The sequence below is a fragment of the Chelonia mydas genome, chromosome 13, assembly GCF_015237465.2.
Source record: "Chelonia mydas isolate rCheMyd1 chromosome 13, rCheMyd1.pri.v2, whole genome shotgun sequence".
NCBI lineage: Eukaryota > Metazoa > Chordata > Testudines > Cheloniidae > Chelonia > Chelonia mydas.
This window is the reverse complement of record NC_051253.2, coordinates 3,499,715-3,523,639: the sequence shown is the minus strand read 5'-3', so window position 1 is coordinate 3,523,639 and position 23,925 is coordinate 3,499,715. Positions and strand designations below refer to the sequence as shown.

At 48.0% G+C, this 23,925-nt stretch overlaps 1 protein-coding gene across 2 annotated transcripts; it reads left to right on the top strand.

The window, feature by feature from the left end:
• Positions 1-1,611: 1,611 nt before the first annotated feature.
• On the top strand, positions 1,612-15,254 carry NSFL1C (NSFL1 cofactor). Of its 2 annotated transcripts, XM_037915725.2 has the most exons (9): positions 1,612-1,891; positions 5,045-5,142; positions 7,004-7,078; positions 10,320-10,485; positions 10,870-10,962; positions 11,695-11,804; positions 12,529-12,666; positions 13,483-13,647; positions 14,875-15,254. In XM_037915725.2, the coding sequence occupies exons 1-9, from the start codon at positions 1,790-1,792 to the stop codon at positions 15,035-15,037; spliced, it is 1,110 nt and encodes a 369-aa protein (XP_037771653.1). In that variant the 5' UTR covers positions 1,612-1,789; the 3' UTR covers positions 15,038-15,254. The 2 variants fall into 2 exon arrangements, with proteins under 2 accessions (XP_037771653.1, XP_043383503.1); XM_043527568.1 differs by lacking the exon at positions 10,870-10,962 and having other exon boundaries at positions 1,734-1,891.
• The last annotated feature ends 8,671 nt before the right edge of the window (positions 15,255-23,925 follow it).

Here is a 23,925-nt window from a genome sequence, read left to right as displayed (position 1 = left end):
CCAGGGGCCCAGCCCAGTACCTCATGGACTCAGGGTTTGGCTCATTTTGCAGCAGACTGGTGTCCATCCACAAGAGGGGCCAGGATGGAACAACTGTGGGTAGAAAATATGGGGCTGGAGGAATGAAACCCACTTGGTCCATGCACAGAAGAGTCCCCTCTGCTCATGGGTCTCACTCTGCTTGCCTGGAGGGCCAGGTCAGCTGTCTGCAGCACAATCCCCCTGGCCACAGAGAGCATCTGCCAAAGGTTTGGAGCTCTGTGTATGGAAAGGGTTGGGGATGGGGGGCTGTGTAATCTCTACCACAGCTCCCCTCCGTACTGGAGAACCCGCTTATCAAAGCACTAATAATTCACCGCAGACACCCCGGGTAACCGAAAGGGTGTCACAGCCTGATGTGGCTAGAAGGGGGATGATGAAAAAAATCTGGTGAGAAATAAAAACCCAAATAAGGTGCAAATGAAACAACTCACTGGTCTGGCTGTTAATAACCAGCCTCTGCTTTAAGCAGCGTCAGATCCTGGAGGTGGCCATACGGGGCTGTGCTCCAGGACATGGGGGAGATGAGAACAGGGAATTGCTGCTTTGAGCCTCGGTCTGAAGCCTCCTGCCTCTGGGTCTTAAGACGGCAGGACAGTTTTTGCATTTACTTCTGTATTAAGATAAGCTGCTCTGAAGATGCCTGAATTCACCCCCAGATGTGCTGAGTCCTTCACTTGCCCGCCCACCGATCCCATTGTCACAGGACGTATTGCAGAGCAGAACTGCAGTGTGACCTCTCTTACAGCCCGTTATCTCCGGGGACCCTGCTGGTTGCATGCTGCCGGGGAGAGTGAGCAAGTCTGGGTTCTGCTGGTGGAAGTGTTCCCCCCACTGTGGGAACGGTTTTAACGACAACCTTCATGTCTGTTTAATCTGCCTAGTACTTTTATGGCCCCGCCACAGTGGTATCGGAGCAGCTCACAAACGAATGAGTGTAGCCCATCCCTGAGTTCCCCTCTCTTGGAGGGTCTGGGCCTGTATCTTTTTGGCACCCTGTGAGGTAGGCTGAGGTTATTATCCCCATTGTGTGGAAGGAGAACTCAGGCTGAGAGAGATCGGGACCAAAATGTTCAAAAGCAGCCCCGTGATTTTGGAGTGGCTCCGGTTTGGGGCACGCTCCTGGAGGCCTGCTCTCCAGAGAGGCCACCATTCGCATGGCAGCTCCCAGTGGGGGACGGTGGGATGTTCAGTGTTTCTGAAAACTGGGCCCAAGTTGGGCACCCAGAACCAGTGGCTGCTTTTAAAGCTCTTGGCGTAAGTGGTTTGTCCGTGGAGGCCATGACAGGGCTGGGAACTGAGCCCTCATCCCCCGAGCTCGGCGGAGCCGGGGTCCTGACGCACCCCAGGAGAGGCGCCCTAAGCCCCGGCGCCGGCTGGCCCCGGGAACGGTCCGTGTCTCTCCCTCCCTTGGCCCAGCTCCTGGGGGTGATTGGGGGGTCAGATGCAGGAGGGGGCTGAGCACCCAGCAGGGATCTTGGTGGGACGGGACCACGTGGGAACCGGGGGCAGGTGGATGAACTGGGGACCCCAGGGGCCCCTGCGTTTCCATCTCCCCCCAGCAGAGGGCAGCGTGTGTCCACCTCTGCGCCCGGCCGGAAGCCTCCCGCTGCCCGTCGCGCTGGGGGCCGGCAGGTGGCGCTGTGGGCGGCGCGCGTTTCCGCACGGAGGGCTTTGAGTGCTGCACGCCCGGCCCGCCAGGCGCGGCCTCCGGCGCGGGCCGGGGGGGATTGGCCGCTGCACCGGGAAGATGGCGGATCGGCAGGAGGCGCTGAGGGAGTTCGTGGCCGTGACCGGGACCGAGGAGGAGCGAGCCCGCTTCTTCCTGGAGTCGGCGGGCTGGGACCTGCAGGTAGCGCAGGGCTGGGCCGGGGGAGGGGCCGCCGCGGAACCGCACCGTCATCCCGGCATGGGGGGGCCCGGCCCGGCCCGGCCCGGCCTCGCCTCCCCCCTCCCCCGGGCCCGGCTCGGGCCGACCTCTCCGGCTCGCTTCCTCCATCCCGGCCTCCCCTCCCCGGCGCCCGCCCGCGGCCCCGACTTCTCCGCCTTCACTGCTGGCCCGGCCCCGCTCCCCCTGCTCCCTACCCCGGCCAGCGCCCCGCGGCCCCCAGCGCCTCCCCGGGCGCAGGCCGCTCCTCCTGCCGGGCCGGTGCCCGCACGAGCAAAGGGCCCCCCAGGCCTGTTCCCCCGGGCGCTGCACGCCCTGAACCGGCCGCTGGCTCCTCTGTGCAAACCCGTCCCCCGCCCACCAGCCTGCGGAAGACACGGTCTCCGTCACTCAGGAGCCGTCCTGGAGCTGGCCGCCTCTCTCAAGATGTGCCGGCAGTGAGTTCCCAGCTCTCCTGTAAGCCCCTGCAGGCGCCTGTTGCATGCCCTTCGCATCCCTGCCCTTTGCATTTCTCTGGCACATCGTTTCATCCAAAAATCTCAGAGCTCCTTACTAGCATTTACTAGGCCTCACAGAACCATTGACATAAGTACTATCCAGGTAGGGAAATGGAGGCACAGTAGTGAAGTGACTTGTCCAGCCAGGTCCACACAGCGATGGAGCCAAGAGTCTTGACTCACAATATTGTGCAGTAATGCTTCCCCCCCTCATATACCTGTTATACTTTAATATGAACTGAAACTCTTTAGAGGCAGATTAAGTCATCAAGTGAAAGAACTGGGTGACAAATCACTTCCATTTTGTAATTTTGAAACTTATAAATATCTGTGTAACTGGTTGAGGCAATTTCCTATTCAGGTAAATAATATTTATCACTGAGTTTTGTTAGCTTGAGGCATAAGATTTTATAGAAGTGTGATTAACCCAAACAGGCTGTGTGGTCATAGAATATCAGGGTTGGAAGGGACCTCATGAGGTGTCTAGTCCAACCCCCTGCTCAAAGCAGGGCCAATCCCCAACTAAATCATCCCAGCCAGGGCTTTGTCAAGCCTGACCTTAAAAACTTCTAAGGAAGGAGATTCCTCCATCTCCCTAGGTAACGCATTCCAGTGCTTCACCACCCTCCTAGTGAAAAAGTTTTTTTCTAATATCCAACCTAAACCTCCCCCACTGCAACTTGAGACCATTGCTCCTCGTTCTGTCATCTGCTACCACTGAGAACAGTCTAGAGCCATCCTCTTTGGAACCCCCCTTCAGGTAGTTGAAAGCAGCTATCAAATCCCCCCTCATTCTTCTCTTCTGCAGACTAAACAACCCCAGTTCCCTCAGCCTCTCCTCATAAGTCATGTGTTCCAGTCCCCTAATCATTTTTGTTGCCCTCCGCTGGACTCTTTCCAATTTTTCCACATCCTTCTTGTAGTGTGGGGCCCAAAACTGGACACCAATGGGGCCTCACCAATGTCAAATAGAGGGGAACGATCTGCTGGCAATGCCCCTACTTATACATCCCAAAATGCCACTGGCCTTCTTGGCAATAAGGGCACACTGTTGACTCATATCCAGCTTCTCGTCCACTGTAACCCCTAGGTCCTTTTCTGCAGAACTGCTGCCTAGCCATTCAGTCCCTAGTCTGTAGCGGTGCATTGGATTCTTCCGTCCTAAGTGCAGGACTTTGCACTTGTCCTTGTTGAACCTCATCAGATTTCTTTTGGCCCAATCCTCCAATTTGTCTAGGTCCCTCTGTATCCTATCCCTACTCTCCAGCGTATCTACCGCTCCTTCCAGTTTAGTGTCATCTGCAAACTTGCTGAGGGTGCAATCCACACCATCCTCCAGATCATTAATGAAGATATTGAACAAAACCGGCCCCAGGGCCGACCCTTTGGGCACTCCACTTGATACTGGCTGCCAACCAGACATGGAGCCATTGATCACTACCCGTTGAGCCCGACAATCTAGCCAGCGTTCTATCCACCTTATAGTCCATTCATCCAGCCCGTACTTCTTTAACTTGCTGGCAAGAATACTGTGGGAGACAGTGTCAAAAGCTTTACTAAAGTCAAGGAACAACACGTCCGCTGCTTTCCCTTCATCCACAGAACCAGTTATCTTGTCATAGAAGGCAATTAGATTAGTCAGGCATGACTTGCCCTTGGTGAATCCATGCTGACTGTTCCTGATCACTTTCCTCTCCTCTAAGTGCTTCAGAATTGATTCCTTGAGGACCTGCTCCATGATTTTTCCAGGGACTGAGGTGAGGCTGACTGGCCTGTAGTTCCCAGGATCATCCTCCTTCCCCTCATATATATTAAGAGCACTGAAAATTCCTCTGATTATCCTAATTTCAGCCACCTGAAACTATTCAAAGTCTATGAAATATGCTTAATCAAGATTGTGTATGATACAGACTCCTGTATTTAGCCAGTCAGGTAGAGTGGAAGGCTCTGTAAATGGTATCCACTTGGTCAGAAGGGGCGAAAACCAGTTATTGCTAGCATAGATTCAGCCATGGTGTGAACGGGACCTGAAAATTGTAAGTGAATGCATGATCACCAGTTTGACCAATTGCCTTTTTCCCTGCAAACTTACCCTGTGGCCATGTCTACACTAGCACATTTAATTAAGGGCTTGTGCGTGCTTGGAAATGTACTGAAATAGCTATTCTGTAATAATTATTTGTGTATAAACCCCCATGAAGATACTCTTATTCTGGAATAAGGCTGCCTTTTTCAGATTTAGCTAAATCCACTTTAGAAGTAGAGTAAGCTAAATCAGAAACAAGCAGTCTTATTCTGGAATAAGAGTATCCACACAAAGAGTTATTCCAGAAGAAATGTTTCAGTACATTTCTGAGTGTAGGCAACCCCTAACATGGCAGTAAAAAAACTGGAAGCTGCTAGATGAGCCTTATCTCTGCTAAGACTCCTGAAGGTGGAAATTGTTTTGTAAAATTCCTTAGAGTAGATGTGGCTTAAGCGATTGGGTGTGACAAAAGTTCTAAGTAAATGCAGTATTTTAATCTTTTTAATAGATATAGTTCTGACATCTTTCTGACAGCAATGATGTACGAGATGAGTGGTCTTCTTCTTAAAAGCTGCTGTAATTCTGTCCTTTCAGATTGCTCTAGCTAGTTTTTATGAGGACGGGGGTGATGAAGACATTGTAACGCTTCCTCAGCCAACTGCCAGCTCTGTGTCCAGAGGCACTGCACCCAGGTGAGGAGAAACTTTGCAAATTATATGGGTCTGCTCATTAAGCAGTTATACATGTGGGAGTGGAAGCCACCTATCGAAGTACTTATACTATGCCCATCACATTGCTGTATGACCGTTATCAGAGAAGACATCCATGAATTCTGTTCAGCTTTATTTCGTAAGTTTCATTAGCCTTTGTGAAACCCCAGCAGTGTTGTATTCCCCTAGCTTGGATGTGATTGCACATCTTACGCAAAGAATTTTGTAGAATGATTTTACCTCATTGCTCAAGAAGAATGGATTATTCTATTTTAGTTTGCTTTGGGGCCAGAAGAGAACTCAGCAGATCTAAACATTTTCTGTAATACAGAATACTATAATTCTCTAGAATAGTTTGCAATTCTGTACGCCGCCTATCTGAGGGTGTCAAGGCACTTTACAAGCTTGAATGAATTTGGCCTGATTCTGTCCCTGTGAAATAGGAAAATATTATCCCCATTTTACAGATGAGGGATCTGAAGCACAGAGAGTTCTCATCTGATTGGTAGTTGTCTGTGTAAAATGAATTTGATGGTCTAAGTGCAGATTCTAGTGGGTAAGTGTCCACATCACAAAAAATCGCCATTTCAGTTAGCACCCTAGTAGGTAGCTCCGCAGAAACGCAGAGGATCAACAGACATGTAACCTGAACTCCATTCACCTTTAACAGAGGCTCCCTAAACAGGGCCGCGTTAGATACCTTGCATTTTTGGGGATTATGCCATAACTATTCTGTGGATAAATAAAGGTTCCTAAATCTAGTACCTCTGCAGGGAAATGACTGAAGATTTGTTACGTTTGTTGTGTTCGTGACCCCTTATCAAGCATTGTGCGTACACTCACCTGGTATTTGTCGATGTAATGGGGAGAGGATGAGATACTTGGAGACTGATTCATCACTCTTACACCAATGTGACTCGATGGTCTAGTGGAGTGATGAATCAGGTCCCTAGGGTTGGAAGGGACCCAGATTAACCCACTGTATAATTGCAGAAATTCTTCTACTCCAGCTTTCTTCAATCCACGTTCCTTTTTTTTCTCTTGTATAGAAACCTTTCAGATCTTTCTTTATATATCATAAAGACACAAAAGGCACAAACCTGGTTGTTTCTAGTGATCTCTTAGATATGTTTAGACTATTCTAAGAGTGTATGTTGTTTTTAGTTGAGGTCAGGGAGGGAGCTAAGTGTTGGGCAGTGGTTCCCAAACTTCTTCCGCCACTTGTGCAGGGAAAGCCCCTGGTGGGCCGGGCTGGTTTGTTTACCTGCCGCGTCCACAGGTTCGGCCAATCGCGGCTCCCAGTGGCCGCAGTTCTTTGCTCCAGGCCAATGGGAGCTGCTGGAAGTGGCGGCCAGGATGTCCCTCAGCCCGCGCTGCTTCCAGCAGCTCCCATTGGCCTAGAGCAGCGAACCGTGGCCACTGGGAGCCGCGATCGGCCGAACCTGCGGACACAACAGGTAAACAGCCCGGCCTGCCAGGGGCTTTCCCTGCATAAGCGGCGGAAGAAGTTTGGGAACCAACGGTGTAGGGTATTAGGATAGTCTTCCTTATTTTGACAACAGTCCCCAAGAGGGAAAGAGCAGATGGACTTTGCTGAATGGTTAATGAGGACAGCAATAGTACCTGTCCCTTCTGAGCTGCCATTTGATCAGTATATAGAGGGTGTTTAATTAGTGCAAGAACTGAAGTTCAGTGGAAATAAATGCTGTTTAACCCAGATGCATAGTAGAGGACAGAAGCACAACATAACAGCCACTTTCCTGCTTTATAGTTCACGTTACATGTCTGATATCTATCTATCTCTTTGGGGAATGTGTGCGCTTATTTGGTTATCTTTTTACAGTGACCACCGGGTGACATCATTCAGAGACCTTGTTCATGCTCAAGAAGATGATGATGAAGAGGAAGAGGGACAACGGTCAGTCTCCGGTTAAATATATAAACCACATGGTCTTTTATCTTGTGGGAGAGCATGGAACTATACAGAACCTTATTTAAATCTGAGTTTTAATCGCTACTGACGAGTCTCCGGTTTTCATGCTCACTGAGTCTTATTCTGAAAGGCTAGTCAATGAAAATGATGTCTGCAAGGACAGGCTTAGCACTGTTTGTAGAAATTCTCAAACCAGTACAGAGAGTTGTGAGATGTTAAATTCAGTGGTGATCAGTACAGTTCTGAATGCATGTCCTTCTCCCCATTGTTGAGAGAAGTTAATTCCAGGGCTTGCACAATGAGTGTTTGCATTTTTGCTAGAGCAGTGAGCCCCAGCACTCCCATGTCTTTGTTTGTGATGTTGCTGTATGGGAATGCAGTTGCAGTTCCCCTTTTCATCTGGGTTTTTCCCTTCTTTTGAGCATCATTTAGGAAATGTTAGTGGGAAATTTCTGCAGTGACAGCTATAATGACAGCTAGCAAGGAGAGCTTTAAACTAGATTCAAAAGGGGCAGGTGATAAAAGCCCACAGGTAGGTGCAAAAAAAAGTGATGTTAACAGAGGACTAAATATGGGGCGGGGGTCATTGGAGCTACATGAGGGGTAGCAATGGGGGAAGCTGCTCAATAGCTTAGCTGTCTGTATACAGAAATGCAAGGAATATGGGGAGTAAACCGGAAGAACGTGAAGTATTAGTCCATAAGCTAAATTATGACTTAATTGGCATCACAGAGACTTGGTGGTATAGTGGGGTTATGGCTTGTTCAGGAAGGATAGGCCAGGGAGAAGGTGTTGCATTGTACCTTGATATGTACTCTTGATCTGAGGTCCAGAAGGAGGCGAGAGTCAGACCAGCTGAAAGTCTCTGGATGAAGATAAAAGGAGGGGAAAAAATGGGTGATGTCATGGTCTACTGTAGACTAACAAATCAGGAGGAAGAGGTGGATCAGGCATTTTGAGAACAAATAACAGAAATATGCAAAACACAAGTAGTAATGGGGGACTGTAACTACCCAGTCACCTGGTGGAAAAATAATACAGCAAAACCCAAAATATCCAATAAGTTCTTGGAATGTATTAGAGGACAATTTTTTGTTTCAGAAAGTAGAGGAAGTAATCGGTGGGACAGCCATATTAGATTTGATTCTGGCTAGCAAGGAGGAATTAGTTGAAAATCTGAAGGTTCAGAGCAATTTGGGTGAAAGTGATCATGAAATGATAGATTTCATGATTTTAAGGAATGGAAGGAGTGAAAGTAACAATGGACTTAAAAAAGCAGACAGTAACAAACTCAGAACTGGTAGGTAAGGTCCCAAAAGGAGTTCAGGAAAGAGGGCAGTTTTTCAGAGAGACAGTATTAGGGGCTCAATAGCAAACCATCCTGATGCGAGAGGAAGAATAGTAGGGGTATGTCTACACTGTAAAGAAACACTTACTGCACCAAGTCTCAGAGTTCAGGTCAACTGACTCAGGCTCACAGGGCTTGGGCTGTAGAGCTAAAAATAGCAGTGTATATGTTCTGGCTTGGGGTGGAGCCTGGACTCTGAAACCCGTATGTCACCCACATGACATTCTGGTAAGCAAACTAGGAAATATGGTCTAGATTGAATTATTATAAGATGGGTAAACAGCTAGTTAAGACTGTACTCAAAAGGGTAGTTATCAGTTGTTCACTGCCAAACTGGGAGGGCATATCTAGTGGGGTCTGCAGGGTCAGTCCTGGGTCTGATACTGGTCAGTATTTTCATTAATGACTTGCTTATAAAATTTGTAGATGGCACCAAGCTGGGGAAGGGATTGCTAGCACTTTGGAGGACGTGATTAGAATTCAAAATGACCTTGACAAACTGAGAATTGGTCTGAGATCAACAAGATTAAATTTAATAGACAAGTGCAAAATACTGCACTTAGTGAGAGAAAATCAAATGAACAACTACAAAATGGGAGATAACTGGCTAGGAAGTAGAACTGCTGAAAGGAATCTGGGGGTTATAGTAAATCACAAATTGAATATGAGTCAAAAATATGAGTCTGCAGTTGCTAAAAAGGTTAATATTCTGGGGTGTACTAACAGGAATGTTAAAAAGACACGAGGTAATTGTCCCCCTATACACAGCACTGGGGAGGCCTCAGCTGGAGTACTGTGTCCATTTCTGGGCGCTGCACTTTAGGAAAGATGTGGACAAATTGGAGAGAATCCAAAGGAGAGGAACAAAAATGATGAAAGGTTTCGAACACCTGACCTATGAAGAAAGGTTAAAAAACTGGGCGTGTTTAGTCTTGAGAAAAGAAGATTGAAGGGCACTTGATAAGTTTTCCGATATGTTAAGGACTGTCATAAAGAGGACACTGATGAGTTGTTCTCCATGTCCACTGAAGGTAGGACAAGAAGTAATCCACTTAATCTGCAGCAAGGGAGATTTAGGTGAGATATTAGGGAAAAAATTCTAACTATAAGGATAGTTAAGCATTGGAATAGGCTTTCAAGGGAGGTTGTGGAATCCCTGTCATTGCAGGACTTTAAGAGCGAGTTAGACAAACACCCTGTCAAAGATGGTCTCAGTTTACTTGACTGTGCCTCAGCGCAGGGTGCTGGACTGGATGATCTCTCGAGGGCCCTTCCAGCCCTCAGATTCTATAAGTAGTTTATAGGTGACATGCAAAGCAAATTGAATGGAGCCATCCCTGTGAGGTGGCCAAGTATATAAACAATCTTACTGATGGGTAAATTAAGGCACAGATCAGTTCAGTGCCTTAAGTTGGTGGTGTACCTGGCAGTAGAATTCAGGAGTGCAGATAACCAGTCCCATTAGTCTAGGTTCTCTCCTTTCCCTCTTTCCCTCCCCCCATTTGTTAAATTTGGGAGCTTTAAGGCTAGGAGATTACTTGATTGTCACTAGTTAATACACAGCTTTTCAAACTCTGTTACAGAAGAAGCTGCTGAGTCTGGCAGAGACCTCATTTCATGGTTTTCTGTTCACATCAGTTATAGTGATTGGCCAGAGTAGATGAACACTTCCCAGTAAACTGTATGATTATAGAAGAGAAAGTGAGAATAACCAACTGTGCAAGAGCAAAAACTGTTTGTGTGGGCAGCCACATCCTGGACCTGAAACTCAGTCTGCTCCTGTAACCTCTTGGGGCTTCTCAGGTCCACGTCCTGGAAAATCATTTGTCCAAGTAACTAACCCCAAGTCCCTAGATAATAATTGTGTGTTCTGTTCAGGTTCTATGCTGGGGGCTCGGAAAGAAGTGGGCAGCAGATCGTTGGCCCGCCAAGGAAGAAAAGCCCCAATGAGCTGGTGGAGGATCTGTTCAAAGGAGCTAAGGAGCATGGAGCGGTGGCTGTCGATCGGCCAGCTAAGAGCCCCGGCGAGAGCAGCAGACCAAAAGTGAGGAATGCTGGGGTCTTCTTTCCTTTCCTTATTTAAATCTGTTTTTAATGGAGGTGTTCTCCCTCCACCAGCTCAGTGACAGCTGTTCTATATTGGTGACTGCTGGGATTCTCTTGTAAGGACAGCTGTATCCAAACCCCTCCATTAGCGCTGATCTAGCATATGTGCCATAATGGCAAGAAAAGCTAATTCAGGGGTCAGATGATTCATTGGCTAACAAGTTGGCCACTGCAGCTTTGAGATGTGTTACGTAGCTTATAACCATATTGCTGGTACAGTGAAGCCCATGTTTACTCATGGCAATGTTCTCGTGAAGGGGAAGCAAGCATTGTCTGGGTGCATATCATTCTGTAATCTCTTCTGCGTGCCTCTCTCTTGTAGCCATTTGCAGGGGGAGGGTACCGCCTTGGAGCTGCTCCAGAGGAGGAGTCGGCCTATGTGTCAGGAGAGAGGAGGCAGCATTCTGGTCAGGATGTGAGTAGCTCTCACCCTTCAACTTTGCAAAGATCTTCCTTAGTGGATTATTTTATTTAGCTACAAAGCATCTGTTTTCCCTCTTGCTGAGCCCAGAGAAGGAAATGGACATAGAAGGCTGAGGTGCAGTAAGCCTAGCTTTGGTAAATTCTTAGACTGGAGAGTGCTCTTTGCTCCACTTGTAGATTTAATGAATAATCAAGTGTTCTGTAGGCAGTGTTCTGCTGAAGTGTTACTTAAAAACCTGGAAGCTCCTCATAAGCTCAAGGACCTTTTTCTCAACATCTCTAGCTGTGAAATTAATGCTCCTGAAAGGTGGCATATAGAAAGCACTGGAGAATGAAATTCCCTGTATCCCCAGAGGAGGCGCAGTAGCAGTGCAGACTTTTCTCCTCTGCCCGACCAGTGTGTTCCACTGTGAGCTTGGAGGGGCTACCTCTGGGGTGGGTGTGTGGCTCAGTCACCCTGTCCCATGGACTCTTTGGCTTTTTAGCCAGACCTGCCAAAAAGAGGGTGATCTGTGATGGTGGCTTTGTGTTGGTGAGTGACACCACCAAGCAGCCAGCCAACGTTTTTTCTTTCTTTTGTCTGTGTTGGCTTAGGGAAGTCCCCACTGGGGCACAACCCTCTATCTGAAATTACCCCGCTGGGCAGGCTTTTCACTGCCAGTCGTTGCTATGTTTTATCAAGACACTGGCAAGGAGCTAACTTTTCTGCTTGGGGTGGTTGCAGGTACATATCGTACTGAAGCTATGGAAGAGTGGATTCAGCCTGGACAATGGGGAGCTGAGGAGCTACCAAGACCCATCCAATGCCCAGTTTCTGGAGTCTATCCGCAGAGGGTATGCAGCATGAGGCTTGGGGGGACCTCTGATGGGGTGTGTCTGAGAAGAAAGCGCCTGTATGCTAAAATATAGGAATGTAGGAAATCCAGGATGCTGGGAATCGGAGCTTAGTATAAATAGCTCATTTAATCTGAAGCATTTTCATTAGTTTCTTTAACGTGGTAGCAATGGGGTGGGTAAAATACAGTGGTTGCCTTTATATCAGGTATTTAGCTGTGGAAGCAGCCCCATCCCATGAAGGGATAGGAGACTTTGAGGATTAGAAGTGAGGGAACAGTCTCTTCCATATGTGGGATGCAGACTCCTGAGGATTACAAAAGGCAGGTTATCCTAAACACAGACTAGTGCGAGAAACCTTTCATGTGTGTTAGACCCTGGGAAGGTGAGTCCTCCTCAAATCCTGCTTAGCTGATGAGATGATGACTAAAGGATGCTTTGATTCCTGGGGACAGGAGGGAAGGTTTCTAATAGCCTGTGATGGGACTAGCATTTGTGGTGACAGTTCACTGGGCAGCATAAATAGGAAGCAAGCATTATCTGGGTGCATGTTCTGTAATCTCTTCTGCATGCCTGTCTCTCTTGTAGCCATTGGCAGGGGGAGGGCACCATTTTGAAGCTGCTCCGGAAGAGGAGCCCGCCTGTGTGTCAGGACACAACAGAAGGTAGTTTTCAGCTCTTTATCTATGGATTTTATTACAATGCACATTCTTCTTGCTTCCAGGGAAGTCCCAGCCGAGCTCCGCAGGTTAGCACGCGGTGGACAAGTGAACTTGGATATGGAGGACCACCGTGACGAGGATTTTGTGAAATCCAAAGGTGCCTTCAGGGCTTTCACTGGAGAGGGGCAGAAACTGGGCAGGTGAGAAGACAGCAATACTGATTTGGTATCTGCTGCCATAGCCCATCTGAGCTCGCACGGTTTCTTTCTTTAACAAAATAGCAGTTGATTTGGCTGTTTGTTAGGGTGACGGAATAGCTGGCATTTTATAAGCAGGATTAACAGCATTTAATGTTGCAGGTGTTTTTAACAAATACGAAGGACTGGCTTTAACTCCTTGCTGTTAGTTCCCTATTGCAAAGTCCTGTGAATCAATTGCAAAACGGCATTGATGGCAGATATAAAGTGTGTTGCAGAGGTCTGAGCACAAGTCTCTGAGCCAGGAACATGAGTTTGATTCCTGGCTCTGCCCCTGATTCTGTGGCCTACGTCAAATCACTTAATCTTTGTTTCCTTATATGTAAAAAGAAGATAACATATCTGCCCTGCAGAGCGGCGGTACGGTGGTGATTAATCATTTTAATGTTTGTAAATGCTAAAAATTGTGTGTGATATGCACCCTCATTAGCAGTTAGTCAAGAGATCAATCCGAAGCGAGGAGATGGGGCGGTAGTAGGGACCATGATTAGATGTCTGGAAGCATGGGAATGTCTAAGTCAGGTTGAATGGGGGTTGGATTGGAAGACATTGGAGGTTGTATAATCTGTTGGCTCTGAGAGGTTGGTTTGGAGATTAGATAAGTGTCTGAGGGCCCCTGATGTGTCACCAGTTGGTTCCTGAGTTCCTGTTCTCAGTGCTAATATGTTTGCATCTGTGCCTCTTTTGTGGGAATCCTGATTCCTGGGCCTGGAAAGAGGTGGTTTATAAAACCTGTCCTCTATGTTTTCCTCCTCTTAGCACTGCCCCGCAGGTGATGGGCACCAGCTCTCCAGCACAGCAGGCAGAGAACGAAGCCAAAGCCAGTTCTTCTATCACCATTGATGAGTCAGAGCCCACCACCAACATCCAAATCCGGCTCGCTGATGGCGGGCGATTGGTCCAGAAATTTAACCACAGCCACAGGTACAAGGGCAACTGGAAACACAGGTTACTAACTGGGAAGGCCTGAGTGATACTGCGAACTGTACACAGCTGGAGCAGATGTTAAAATCCTGGCTAGCCAGCTAAAGGGAGCTCTGGGGATCCTTCTGTATAGGTGAATAGGAGCAGAATTACTGCGGGGTTTGGTGATTGTTAAATATTAGTAGGATAGGATTTGTTTTCCTAACAGTGACAGCTATTGAACTCGTGATCTCTCATTTGAACACTTCAGTATTCTCAGTGTAACTGTCTGTAGTGCCAACTAAATTATCCCAAGGTCTTTGGACATCTTCAGATAATTAAGGAACTTAGCTCAGTTGACTTCTTCTGACCCCGAATACAAACTTGTTTGCTTAGCCACTCTCTTCACTGCAGATAGCTTGAGAGAGGAGGTTCCCTTTAAAACAGGTTCAGCGGGAGGAGCAAAATTAATTCCATGGAGTCCATTGCTCAGTAGGACTTAAGCATGTGACTTCTGTGCTGGAGTCCTGCTCAGCCAAACATTCTTGGAGAACACAGCTGGTCACCCGTACTTTTCTCCAGTTCTTATAGGAGAATTGAACCACATCTCTGCTCAAGCAGGGGAGACTGGAAGACAAATCTCTTTTCCAGGCCCCCTTGTTATCCACAATGGTATCATGCCCCCTAAGGGATCAGATAATCTGGGATCTGCCTCGCTTATGCGGAATGCTGCTCTCCTGCCCATCCAGCAGTTTATAAATTACATTGCACCTTTCATCCTGAAGGGATACCAAAGCATTTTACAAACTATACATGCAGGAATCTCTTGATCCACCAACGTGTCCAGACACCATGGTGATCTGCAGGTATTAAAAACTTACTAGTATAGCCACCAATCACTGCATGTGTTTAAGGCAGGAAGTTACAAAGACTATCTAGTTGTGACCACAGCTATGCTCAAAGGCTTTAGCCTCACTTGTAATAGGTGGAAAGCAGTTTCATGTGTTGTTTCAGGGAACTCATGTGTCTGTATAGATGTGCAACAGAAAATGAAAAGTCATCTTTAAAAGTAGCTTAAATGTGAAATCTGCTTAATGTGGCTTTTGCCGTTTGCTGGTAGTGTTGATGCTGTGACATTGCAGGCGGTTACACCTTCGGGAAGAGGGGTAAGGTTAGTCTGTTTCCCACACGTTTGTGCAGTAAATGAAATAACAGGGTCACCATTGTGTGTTTGATCCCCTTGGACAGCATCCGTGACATCCGGCTCTTCATAGTAGATGCCCGGCCAGCGATGGCTGCTACCAGCTTTGTCCTCATGACCACCTTCCCGAATAAAGAGCTGTCTGACGAGGACCAAACCCTGAAGGAAGCCAACCTGCTCAACGCTGTCATCGTCCAGCGATTAATATAATGGAACCCATCTCTCTTCACGCGTCTACCTGCTGCGCGCATGTGTCGTTTCGTCCTGTATGCGCACCTGTGCCACGCAGCACAGTGTCACATCTACCTGTAGCTCTGGGTTCTTAGATCTTGGTTGGACTTTTTTCTCATTAGTTGCATTTCCCATGTTTTTGTGATGATCAGTGGACTTTAAAATAAATAAACAAAACAAACCCATTTTGAAAGGGGCTGCAGCCTATTGTGCCAGAAATTCTCCCACTGGAGTTGTCACAGGTGCTTTATGGATCACGTTACTGACTGCAGAGTGGGAGGGGAGGTCTGGTGAAAGGGAGCTCAAAGGAAGTAGTTTCCGTCCATGCTGGGGAAGAACGACTTATAGCAACCCATTACTCTTCGCTCCTCCCAGGCCTTATGCAAAGCGCTTCCTTTGTTTCAGTGGGTTAAATAAAAACCATCCCATAAATGGGTGATCTGATTGCCAGGCTGACACTGACATTGGTGTAACACCAGCACTAGCCGATAGATCCTTGGGAAGCCACAATTCTCTTGTACTGTATGTGGGTTAAAGCTTGGATTTGCATGCAGAGGCGTAAGGTTAATGCTTTTCTCATCCTTTTTCAGAAGTAAAGTTCTGATTTCCCCCTGCCCCCGCTACAAAGTTCTGACATTCCTCACAGGAGAGCCCTGCGCAGGACTGGGGTCCTGCAGGACCCACCGCCATACTAGCAGGAACGGGATTAAAAAATAGCCCTGTGTAGGGCTCTACCTCACAGCATCCAGCCTGGTCTCTTGTTTTCTCCCCTCTCTCCACTAAGCGAGACTGGCTGTCCGCAGTTTTGCCTTGCTGTGTGCTGGGCTGCTTCATGGCTTTGGGAAGAACAGCCTGCTCCTTGGTTTCCGCCCCAAGAGGGCAGGATGCTGGATCTGCTGTGGAGGTGAATGGAAGTGAAAAGTGATAAAGATGGATACACTTTAACTTAATGAAAAGTAGAGATTTTTGGTAAGGAATTTTAAAAATGAATTGTTGAGATGCTGGGAATGGCCAGGGTGTAATTTAAGGCTGTGGGGAAGAGATTAACCCTTAAATTTACTTTCTCACATTTGTTGAGGACCAGTTTAGCTACACACTTGGAGTCCTCTACCCTTTGTCTGTTTTATTGTTTGCATTTTGGGCTCAGGTCTCGTCTTTTATTAAGAATCTGGTGAGTAAATTCAGTGCTCCTAGAAATGAGGGACTAATGGGATTAGCTTGAGCCAGGTGTAGCTCATGCAGGTTTGCCACCTAGTGCACTTCACGTCCCAGTGCATCTCACGTCTGACTCCGTGTTCTGGACTTATCCCGTGCAGAGCCTGCCAGCTGTGCTGAACCATCAGCTTTGTGACACCAGCTAATTCGATGCTACGCTGAGACCAGTAGTCTCGCTGTGATGCAAGTATCTGAATTGTGACCCCGTGAGTTGTTAGAACATGTGTCCCATTTTCCAGGCTTAGTCATGCTGGAGCGTAGAGCTCGAGCACTGTAACCCTACCTCCCCTGATGCTTCACGGTTTCCTGTTCCCCAGTTTTGGTACTTGCAATGAGCAGAGAACAAACACTAGGCATGCCTACGCGGGGGAGGGGTCAGCAGGTTCCACAAGCTCAGCATGAGAAACTCGCTTAGCTAGGTGCATGAAGCACAACAGAGGAGTGAATAGCGGACCTTAGCAAGGGCATTTTGATAGCACTTACTCTACTGGGGGTTGAATGAATTAGCATTTTTCATGATTAAATGGATACACAATGTACGTAACGGCAAACGTTGTAAATTATTGTGAAAGTGACCATTAAAAAATAGGAAAATGTCTTCTGACCCTTTCTAACATGATGCATGAAATTGTCCATGTTGTTGAGGAACAGCTGGCATCTGCTTTTGCGCTTTGGGGGTGCGTTGCTAGCAGGTTTGCTCTGTGCAGAACAATCTTCAGCTAATTTGGCATTAACATCTTGGCAGTATTTGCTGTTCCACTGACGGTGAGCCACTCTGAGTTATGGAGTTGGGGTTTTGCACCGATTGTTTAATGCCGGAAGCGGTGATGTGCCATATTTCAGGATAAGGCGTCTGTGTGATCTGCACTAAAAGGAGCTTGAAGGTGGATTTTTCCCCACAGCCAGAGTAGAGCCATAGCTGCCTCATGCCAGGACATTTGTTTCAAAGCGATTTGTCAGAGGAGAACTTGGATCTCACAATTGTCTGTCCCAAATGAGCCTGGCTTCTTGTGATGTAATGCCACCAAATGGCGGGCTCACCTCATCTTGCCCTTTGGGGAGAGGGCATACGTAATTAGCCACGTGCCGCAGAGGGTGCAGCTTCCTGAGCGGAGCTAGAGGAGTTTAGTAAAGGAAGAGGCTGGGAAGATAAATCTTCCATTTCCCCTCTAACTGGGGTGGTTTTCCAAGAAAACTGAGGCGGGAGGCTCTCTGTCATTTTTGTCTCTGGCTGGGTGTGCCATAATGCATGCAGGGTTATTAAATGCACGTCAGCAAGTCAGCGTGATTCAGATTAGATTGCTTCAGACTGGGGTTGTGATTAGTCTGGTTCTGCTGGACAACTGAAATAGATTTGTAGCCTGGTTTCTACGAGAACCCTTGAAATCCCACATGCTGTGATGGCTTCATTATTTGGGGCAGATGGGTGGGAGGGGAAGAGGGAGGGGGTTTGATTTCAGACCATGTTCCCTGAGAAGCTTTTCCATTATGAAAACTGTATTACCTCTCCAAAGCAGAGGGTGGAACTGCTGCCAAGCATCTCTGTCTTTGAACTGCCCACGAGCTTTCAGATCTTAATAGCCGAGGAGCTTTGCAAGGCTTAACTCTCTATCACACACATTTGTGAAGCCTGGTTAATGTACTCACTCCCCTGTCACCTTGCTCTGCTAATTCTCCTTCCCTTCTTCTCTCAGGCTTTCCTATTAATGTGTAGTCCTCATCTTGTGGTAGCTTTGGTTATGTCTGCAGCATCTCACACTGTGGGGCTATGTAGAGTTTGCCTGAGCAGAGCAGTGCAAATGTTGTTAGCCTGGCTATAGATCTTCTATAACTACTACTGTTGACATGGCAGAGCTCGTAGAGTTGCCTGGCTATCCAGTACGTGGCATCTGCCTGATTGAAGCTGGTCTTCTTCAATAGACAAAGGAAAATTAGTGAGGCTTGCTGGAGACAGAAAAGTTCAAAATACACCAGAGTGGATGAAAGTAGAAGGTGAAACTGGGCTGGAGAGTGCACAACGGTTCTCACAAGTGGGATGGCAAGTTGCCTTTTTTGACTTATTGTTGCAGGCCTTGTATGCTTCACTCTGAGCTACTCCCTGCAGGGGAGGGAGGGAATTCTCACCTCTGCAACTCCTACTGCTGGGAGGTCCGTTCATTAACAGAGTCAGCTTTCTGAGGGCAAAAGTGCCTTTTTCCTGCACTCCTGGGGAGATTCAATGGGCTGAGATTGTTCATGTTCTGCCATGTTTCTGTGTGGGAAGCTAATCTGTGCCACACTTGATAAAACCAACAGAGTCAGACTCATGCTGCTATCTCGTTTCCTTTTTAAAATGCCTTTTCCTTTTCAGTGCCTGAGAGACTTGATTTTTACTTATTTAGTATTAAAGCAGCCAATTTCCTCTGTCCCTCCTCCCAAGCAGAGTTCTGCCTGCATTTCTCATGGTTTATAGTGCACTCTGGCAAAAACTTACTTTCTCATGTTAGAATTTACACCTCTTGATTTCTACTAGTTTTTTTGTGTATGTTTATGTGAGACCCCTTCATAGGTCTGCTGAGCTTTATTTGTAAGGAGTAAACACAGCTCTGTGTGTGTGTGTGTGTGTGTGTGAGAGAGAGAGTACTGCTCAGAGTTTAATAACTCAGAATGTTCTGTTTGTGGTTGGCAGTCTTAGCTGTAGAAGTGTTCCCACTCCCCTGACAAGCATTCTCACTGCAGTGGCAGTCTCCTCCAAGAGGTGAGAAATCACAGGACTTTCTCTTGTGCTCCTCCTCCATATCTGGTTCATTGTTATTCCTCTCCCTTTCTAATAACTGCACATTTTTCACATACTTCTGCTGCATACTTCCCTCCCCCCTTCTCCGAGCAGGTTCTGCTTCTCCCCTGTGTTCAGGAAGCTTGTGCTTCCCCTTTGCGGTGCTCGATGCTGCCGCCACCTCTGTTGTTTCCAAGTGAGGGTCTCCTTGATCACTGCCCCAATGTGACATGCTCTAAGATTACCTTTCAGTGGGCATATTTTCTGTTTTGTTTAACATGGATGGACCTGTAATCTCTTTTTAAGGATTTGATTTTAAAGTAGCAGGTCAGCATTGTTACCTTTGGCTGTAATCAGCCATATTTAGTTTCGGATTGTGAAACTCTCCTGCTCACTAGGAAGTGACTGATCATAACACACCCCATATCCAAGAACTAGAAACTGGCCTTCATGCTGCTGCCCTTATTCTTGTATGGCATTACATGTTTAAATAGAACCTCTAAAAAATCAAAGCCTGCTCCCAGGATGCTCTTTTGAAGCTCAGTCTATTACTGGTGACCTTTTGGCTTTTATAAGATAGAGCCACTTTACAAGCTTCACCTCCCTTGCCTAACTGCCGTTGAATTCACGCCACCTTTGGAGTGAAGTTGCTGTAGAAAACCAGCTCGGGGTGTGCGTGCACATACTAAGTCACACTAGGACACACAAGGCCTGATCCAAAGTCCACCAAAGTCAGTGGAAAGTGTCCTGTTAATTTCAGTGGGTTTTGGATCGGGCCCTTTAAACAAGCGCAGGCATGTTTATAGACGTCTGCAGCTGCATGTATGTTCACAGGCCTGTTGCACGTTTGAAGGAATACAGTGCTCCCCTCCTCCTGTCCCTAAATGTATATGCTTTGTTTCTAGTGGTGAATGTGAAATGCCTAAAAATCAAGCTCCCAAATCTTAAACGTCTTAAACTACAAAGTAAGTTTAAAACAAAGTAATGTATCCTTTATTTTCTAGCAAAGACCAGAGTTCAGAACTCTGGGTTTCCCTTTTTCCGTCTGGGCTGACATTTATGTAAGCAGGGTCTGAATGAGCTCTCCCCTAATGTCTAGTGATGCGCTGGGGGAAGAAGGTTTCAGGAACAGACCATATTTGCGTGAACACTCCTCCTCTACCTAGATGCAGAGCATGATGGAGCTGCTTTGCCAAAGTGATCAATTTTGGCTGGTAGTCGGTTACAAATCACTTCAGTATTGAGTGCAAAGGTAATGAAATGTTATCCTTATTGTATGAGCAAAGGGCAGCAGAATTGTACTTAGCTTGCCCGATTGAGGGGCTCACCCCAAACTGATCCTCACTAAGCAAGGGGCAGGCATGCCAAATCCCAATGAAAGGGGGAGAGGGTGGGGCCAAGTGTTCCTGCATGGTGGTGTGAGCTGTGCCTAGGTACCATTTGATCCTCTCCTATCCACTGTGTAAAGACAGAGCTGACTGGATTCCACTGAGTGTCCCTGTTTTCAGCTCTAGTGATTACTGAACCAACCAGTGCTAAGCCTGAGACCTGGTGCCGGACAGTGTTGCTGTCCTGTACTAGCTGTGCGGTTCCCCACTACCTGCTGAAATCCCGGCGAGCTGCAATTGCTGAGAGCTGGGGCAAGTGCTGGAACCTCAGAGCGTGATGTCACAGGGTGGAGGCAGCGGTAGCAGAGGGGGGCAGTGGCAGCCCGGATGTAATGATGGCTGCACCAGCTGAGGTGTTGCTTGATGCCTCACCCCCACTGAACTCTGGGTCTTCGCTGACCAAGGACAGCAACTGTGAGCGCGGTGCAGTGGAGGGAGAGGGCAGTGGCCCATCGAAGGAACATTTGTTGGACTTTCAGGCCGCAAGGTGAGAAACAGAGGCAAAGGACACCGCCCAGTGAACTCTGGGGTGGTGGTTGCTCTTAGTGATGTTTGAGACTTATGGTTGTGGTGTTTTCCCAGTGAATGCTCCGGTCCTTTTCCCTTTTTATTAAGTTTCCTTTTTATTAAGTATTGCTTCTTAGAGGCACCGGGGGGGGGGGCGGGGTGGTTCACTTTCGCAGATTACTGAGTGAGGGCTCAAGCTGGTTCTGTTTTGTATTGTTAAGAGGAACCCCTAGATACTGAACCCAGCCCTTCTTCCTACCAGCTCTGCCTGGCACAACGGTTACATTTATAAGCAACTCAAGCCATGTAAGGAGGGACTTAAATGATGATTCTGGGCAAAACTATGGTAGTCAATAGGAGTTCTTGCATGAGTAAAGGCTGCAGGATTGGGCCCTTTTCAAGATCTGCTGTCGAGACACAGGTTTCTGTATGTCTGAATGGAGATCCGAGTGACTGAAAAGCTTTTCAACTTCTTCTGACTGGAATCAGATTTTCAGCACTGTGCACGTACAGACGTGTTTGTTTGTTTTGCTTGTCGTTGCAGCAACCGTACACACACCCTGGTAGCTGTCCAATTGAATGTACTTGTGCAGTTGCAATAATTATGCATGTAAATTAGACCTGGAATAGCACATGTACAATTGTGAAGAGCTGGGCCTTTGTATTTACACCTCTGGGTGAAGGAGCAGGGATTTCAAACTGTTATTTTTACACTGGTTTAAGCCCTTCAGTTTACATGAGGAAGGAAAAAAAAACCCTGAAGTTAACTGGTTTATGCTAAGGGTTGAGCTGTGATTCTTGTTCTCACTCAGGTAAATAATGCATATGTCAAAGCTTATGGCAGTAAATAATTTATGTAAAAGATATATTTACAGGGACTGAAAAGCATTAAATCATTCTTGGAGCTGGTGGAATGTGCTTTCTATAATCCTTGACACCAGCTGCCCAGAGCCTGACACGTACAGCTCCTGCAATTTCATTCCCCTTTCTCCTCACCCGCAGCCATGACCACTAACACATTCATCACACAAACTCCGTTAAGGATTCTGCTGCAGCTCTGTGAAGATATTTGCTTCTGCCTATCTCTGGTGGGGCAGGGAGAAATCTGCCTTCTTGGGGCTGGCAGATGTAATTTATCCAAAGGCTGTCACTGGGTTCGCTGCAAAGAAATTCCAGTTTCTGGGCTCAATCCATTTCGAGTGGCAGGATTCCTCCGCAGTAACCAGCCCCTCTGCTTCGCTGCAATCTGAGAGAAGCTGCTTAATTAGCTCTGTTTGGAACTCCTTCAATAACACATTCCTGAGCCACGAGCTGCCTTGAAACTTGTTCAAGGGCTACTTCTCTCCAGTGCCGAAACACACTGGCTGGATTCATGGTAATTTCTTTCTGCTTCTTCTGAAGCTGGAGGGTCTGGTCTGATCTGAGTGAATGCACAATGACAAAGATAGCAGCAGTTGTGCAGATTCCTTCCTCCCCGTCCCCAAACGTCTCTGTAATCAATTGAGACCAAAACCCAGGCAAACGGGATCGCTGCAGCCTTTCTCTTGCTGCAGTAAGTTCTCCCTTGAACCCTCACCCTTGAATGTTCACAGAGACAGCCCCATGCTCTGGGTGTCCCTACGCCTCTGACTGCCAGCTGCTGGAATTGGACAACGGGATGGATCACTCATTAATTCCCTCTGAAGCACCTGGCACTGGCCTGTTGGAAGACAGGCTACTGGGCTAGCTGGACCACTGATCTGACCCAGTCTGGCCGTTCTTACGCTCTGTGTGTCAAGAGCTGGTTTGGGCAGCTTCTGGGCCTCAGTGCCGGCATGGTTAGTTGCCCGCAGTCCTGAGAGCTCCCAGTAGCCCAGTGTATGAAGGTGTAATGGCAGAAGGTGGTTGGTGCCATTTCTTAAAATTGCTCACCCTGGCACAGCCCGTCAAGCCTGAGCGGGTTGCAAACACAACCTCCTGTGTCTGCATTACCTCTAGTTCCCTCTGGCCTAGGCTTGATACGTGGGGCTGTCTTGCATACGGCATGAGTGGGGATACAATGAAAGGCCTTAGCAGGACCTAAATGGAGTAATGGAAAAGCTTTCCTCTGCTGAAGAGAAGAGTGTGGAATTAGGCAGGCAGTGATGGACATCGCTGTGCTGCGGGCTTAATAGCACCTGCGCAAACTCCATGTTGATCATGTGTGCGGAAAAGGCAGCCTGCTGCACCCAGAAACCCCACGAGAGTCACGGGGGACAAGCACTGAGGGCCAGACCTCCAACGGCTGTTCTGCGCCTCTCCAGCTCGTGCAGGGGTGGGGGAAGGAAGGTTGTGGGTTGCAGGCAGGTGCACAATGATACGTTTGAAAAATCTGGCCCCTCGTGGATTTTTGTTTTGTTCAGGGATTCAGTCTTTCCCTCCCTGCTGCTAGGTACAATAAAGCAGATTGCGTGTAGAAGGATCCGTGTTTCCTTCCGTACGCTGGTGGGAGACGGAGTGGGCAGGGTACCCTCTGAGGAATGCTTGTGATCCAGGACTTGAGTAAAATGGTGATGAAAAGATGCGCTACTGAGTCAATCACTGCACTGTTGGTCGTGGATCTCAAGATTTTGTAAATGGCCCCAAGCTGGAGGGGACGGGAAAGGGCAGATGACCATCCCTCACCTCAACCCACGGGGCGCCAGAATGCTTCAAAGGGGCTTGGGGGGTTTCCTGTCCCCCAGGGTGGGCTGAGCTCACCTCCTTGCTCCAGCTGAAGCCCCTGGGGTCCCAGCACCACTCAGAGTTGGCCCAGCCGCCGTGACGCCGAGAGTCTGCGTAGGCCGAATGTGAGCCGCTGCAACCCCAGGAGCCAGATCACGACTCCACTCCCACAACTTTGGTCTGGCCGGGGGGCAAACCTGAGCAGCGCCTCACCTGGCCTGGAGAGCCACGTCCAGCCACCCCCGCTGCGCAGGAGCTGCCCCTGTGGGGTGAGTGCTGGGCAGGCCCCAACCCCCTCCCCGGGCGCAGGACCACCCCAG

Coding starts and splice junctions, on each gene's coding strand:
- NSFL1C (XM_037915725.2), top strand. CDS start 1,790: ATGGCGGATCGGCAGGAGGCGCTGAGGGAGTTCGTGGCCGTGACCGGG. Junction 10,486..10,869: donor GCGAGAGCAGCAGACCAAAA/GTGAGGAATGCT, acceptor TCTCTCTTGTAG/CCATTTGCAGGGGGAGGGTA. Junction 13,648..14,874: donor AAATTTAACCACAGCCACAG/GTACAAGGGCAA, acceptor CCCCTTGGACAG/CATCCGTGACATCCGGCTCT.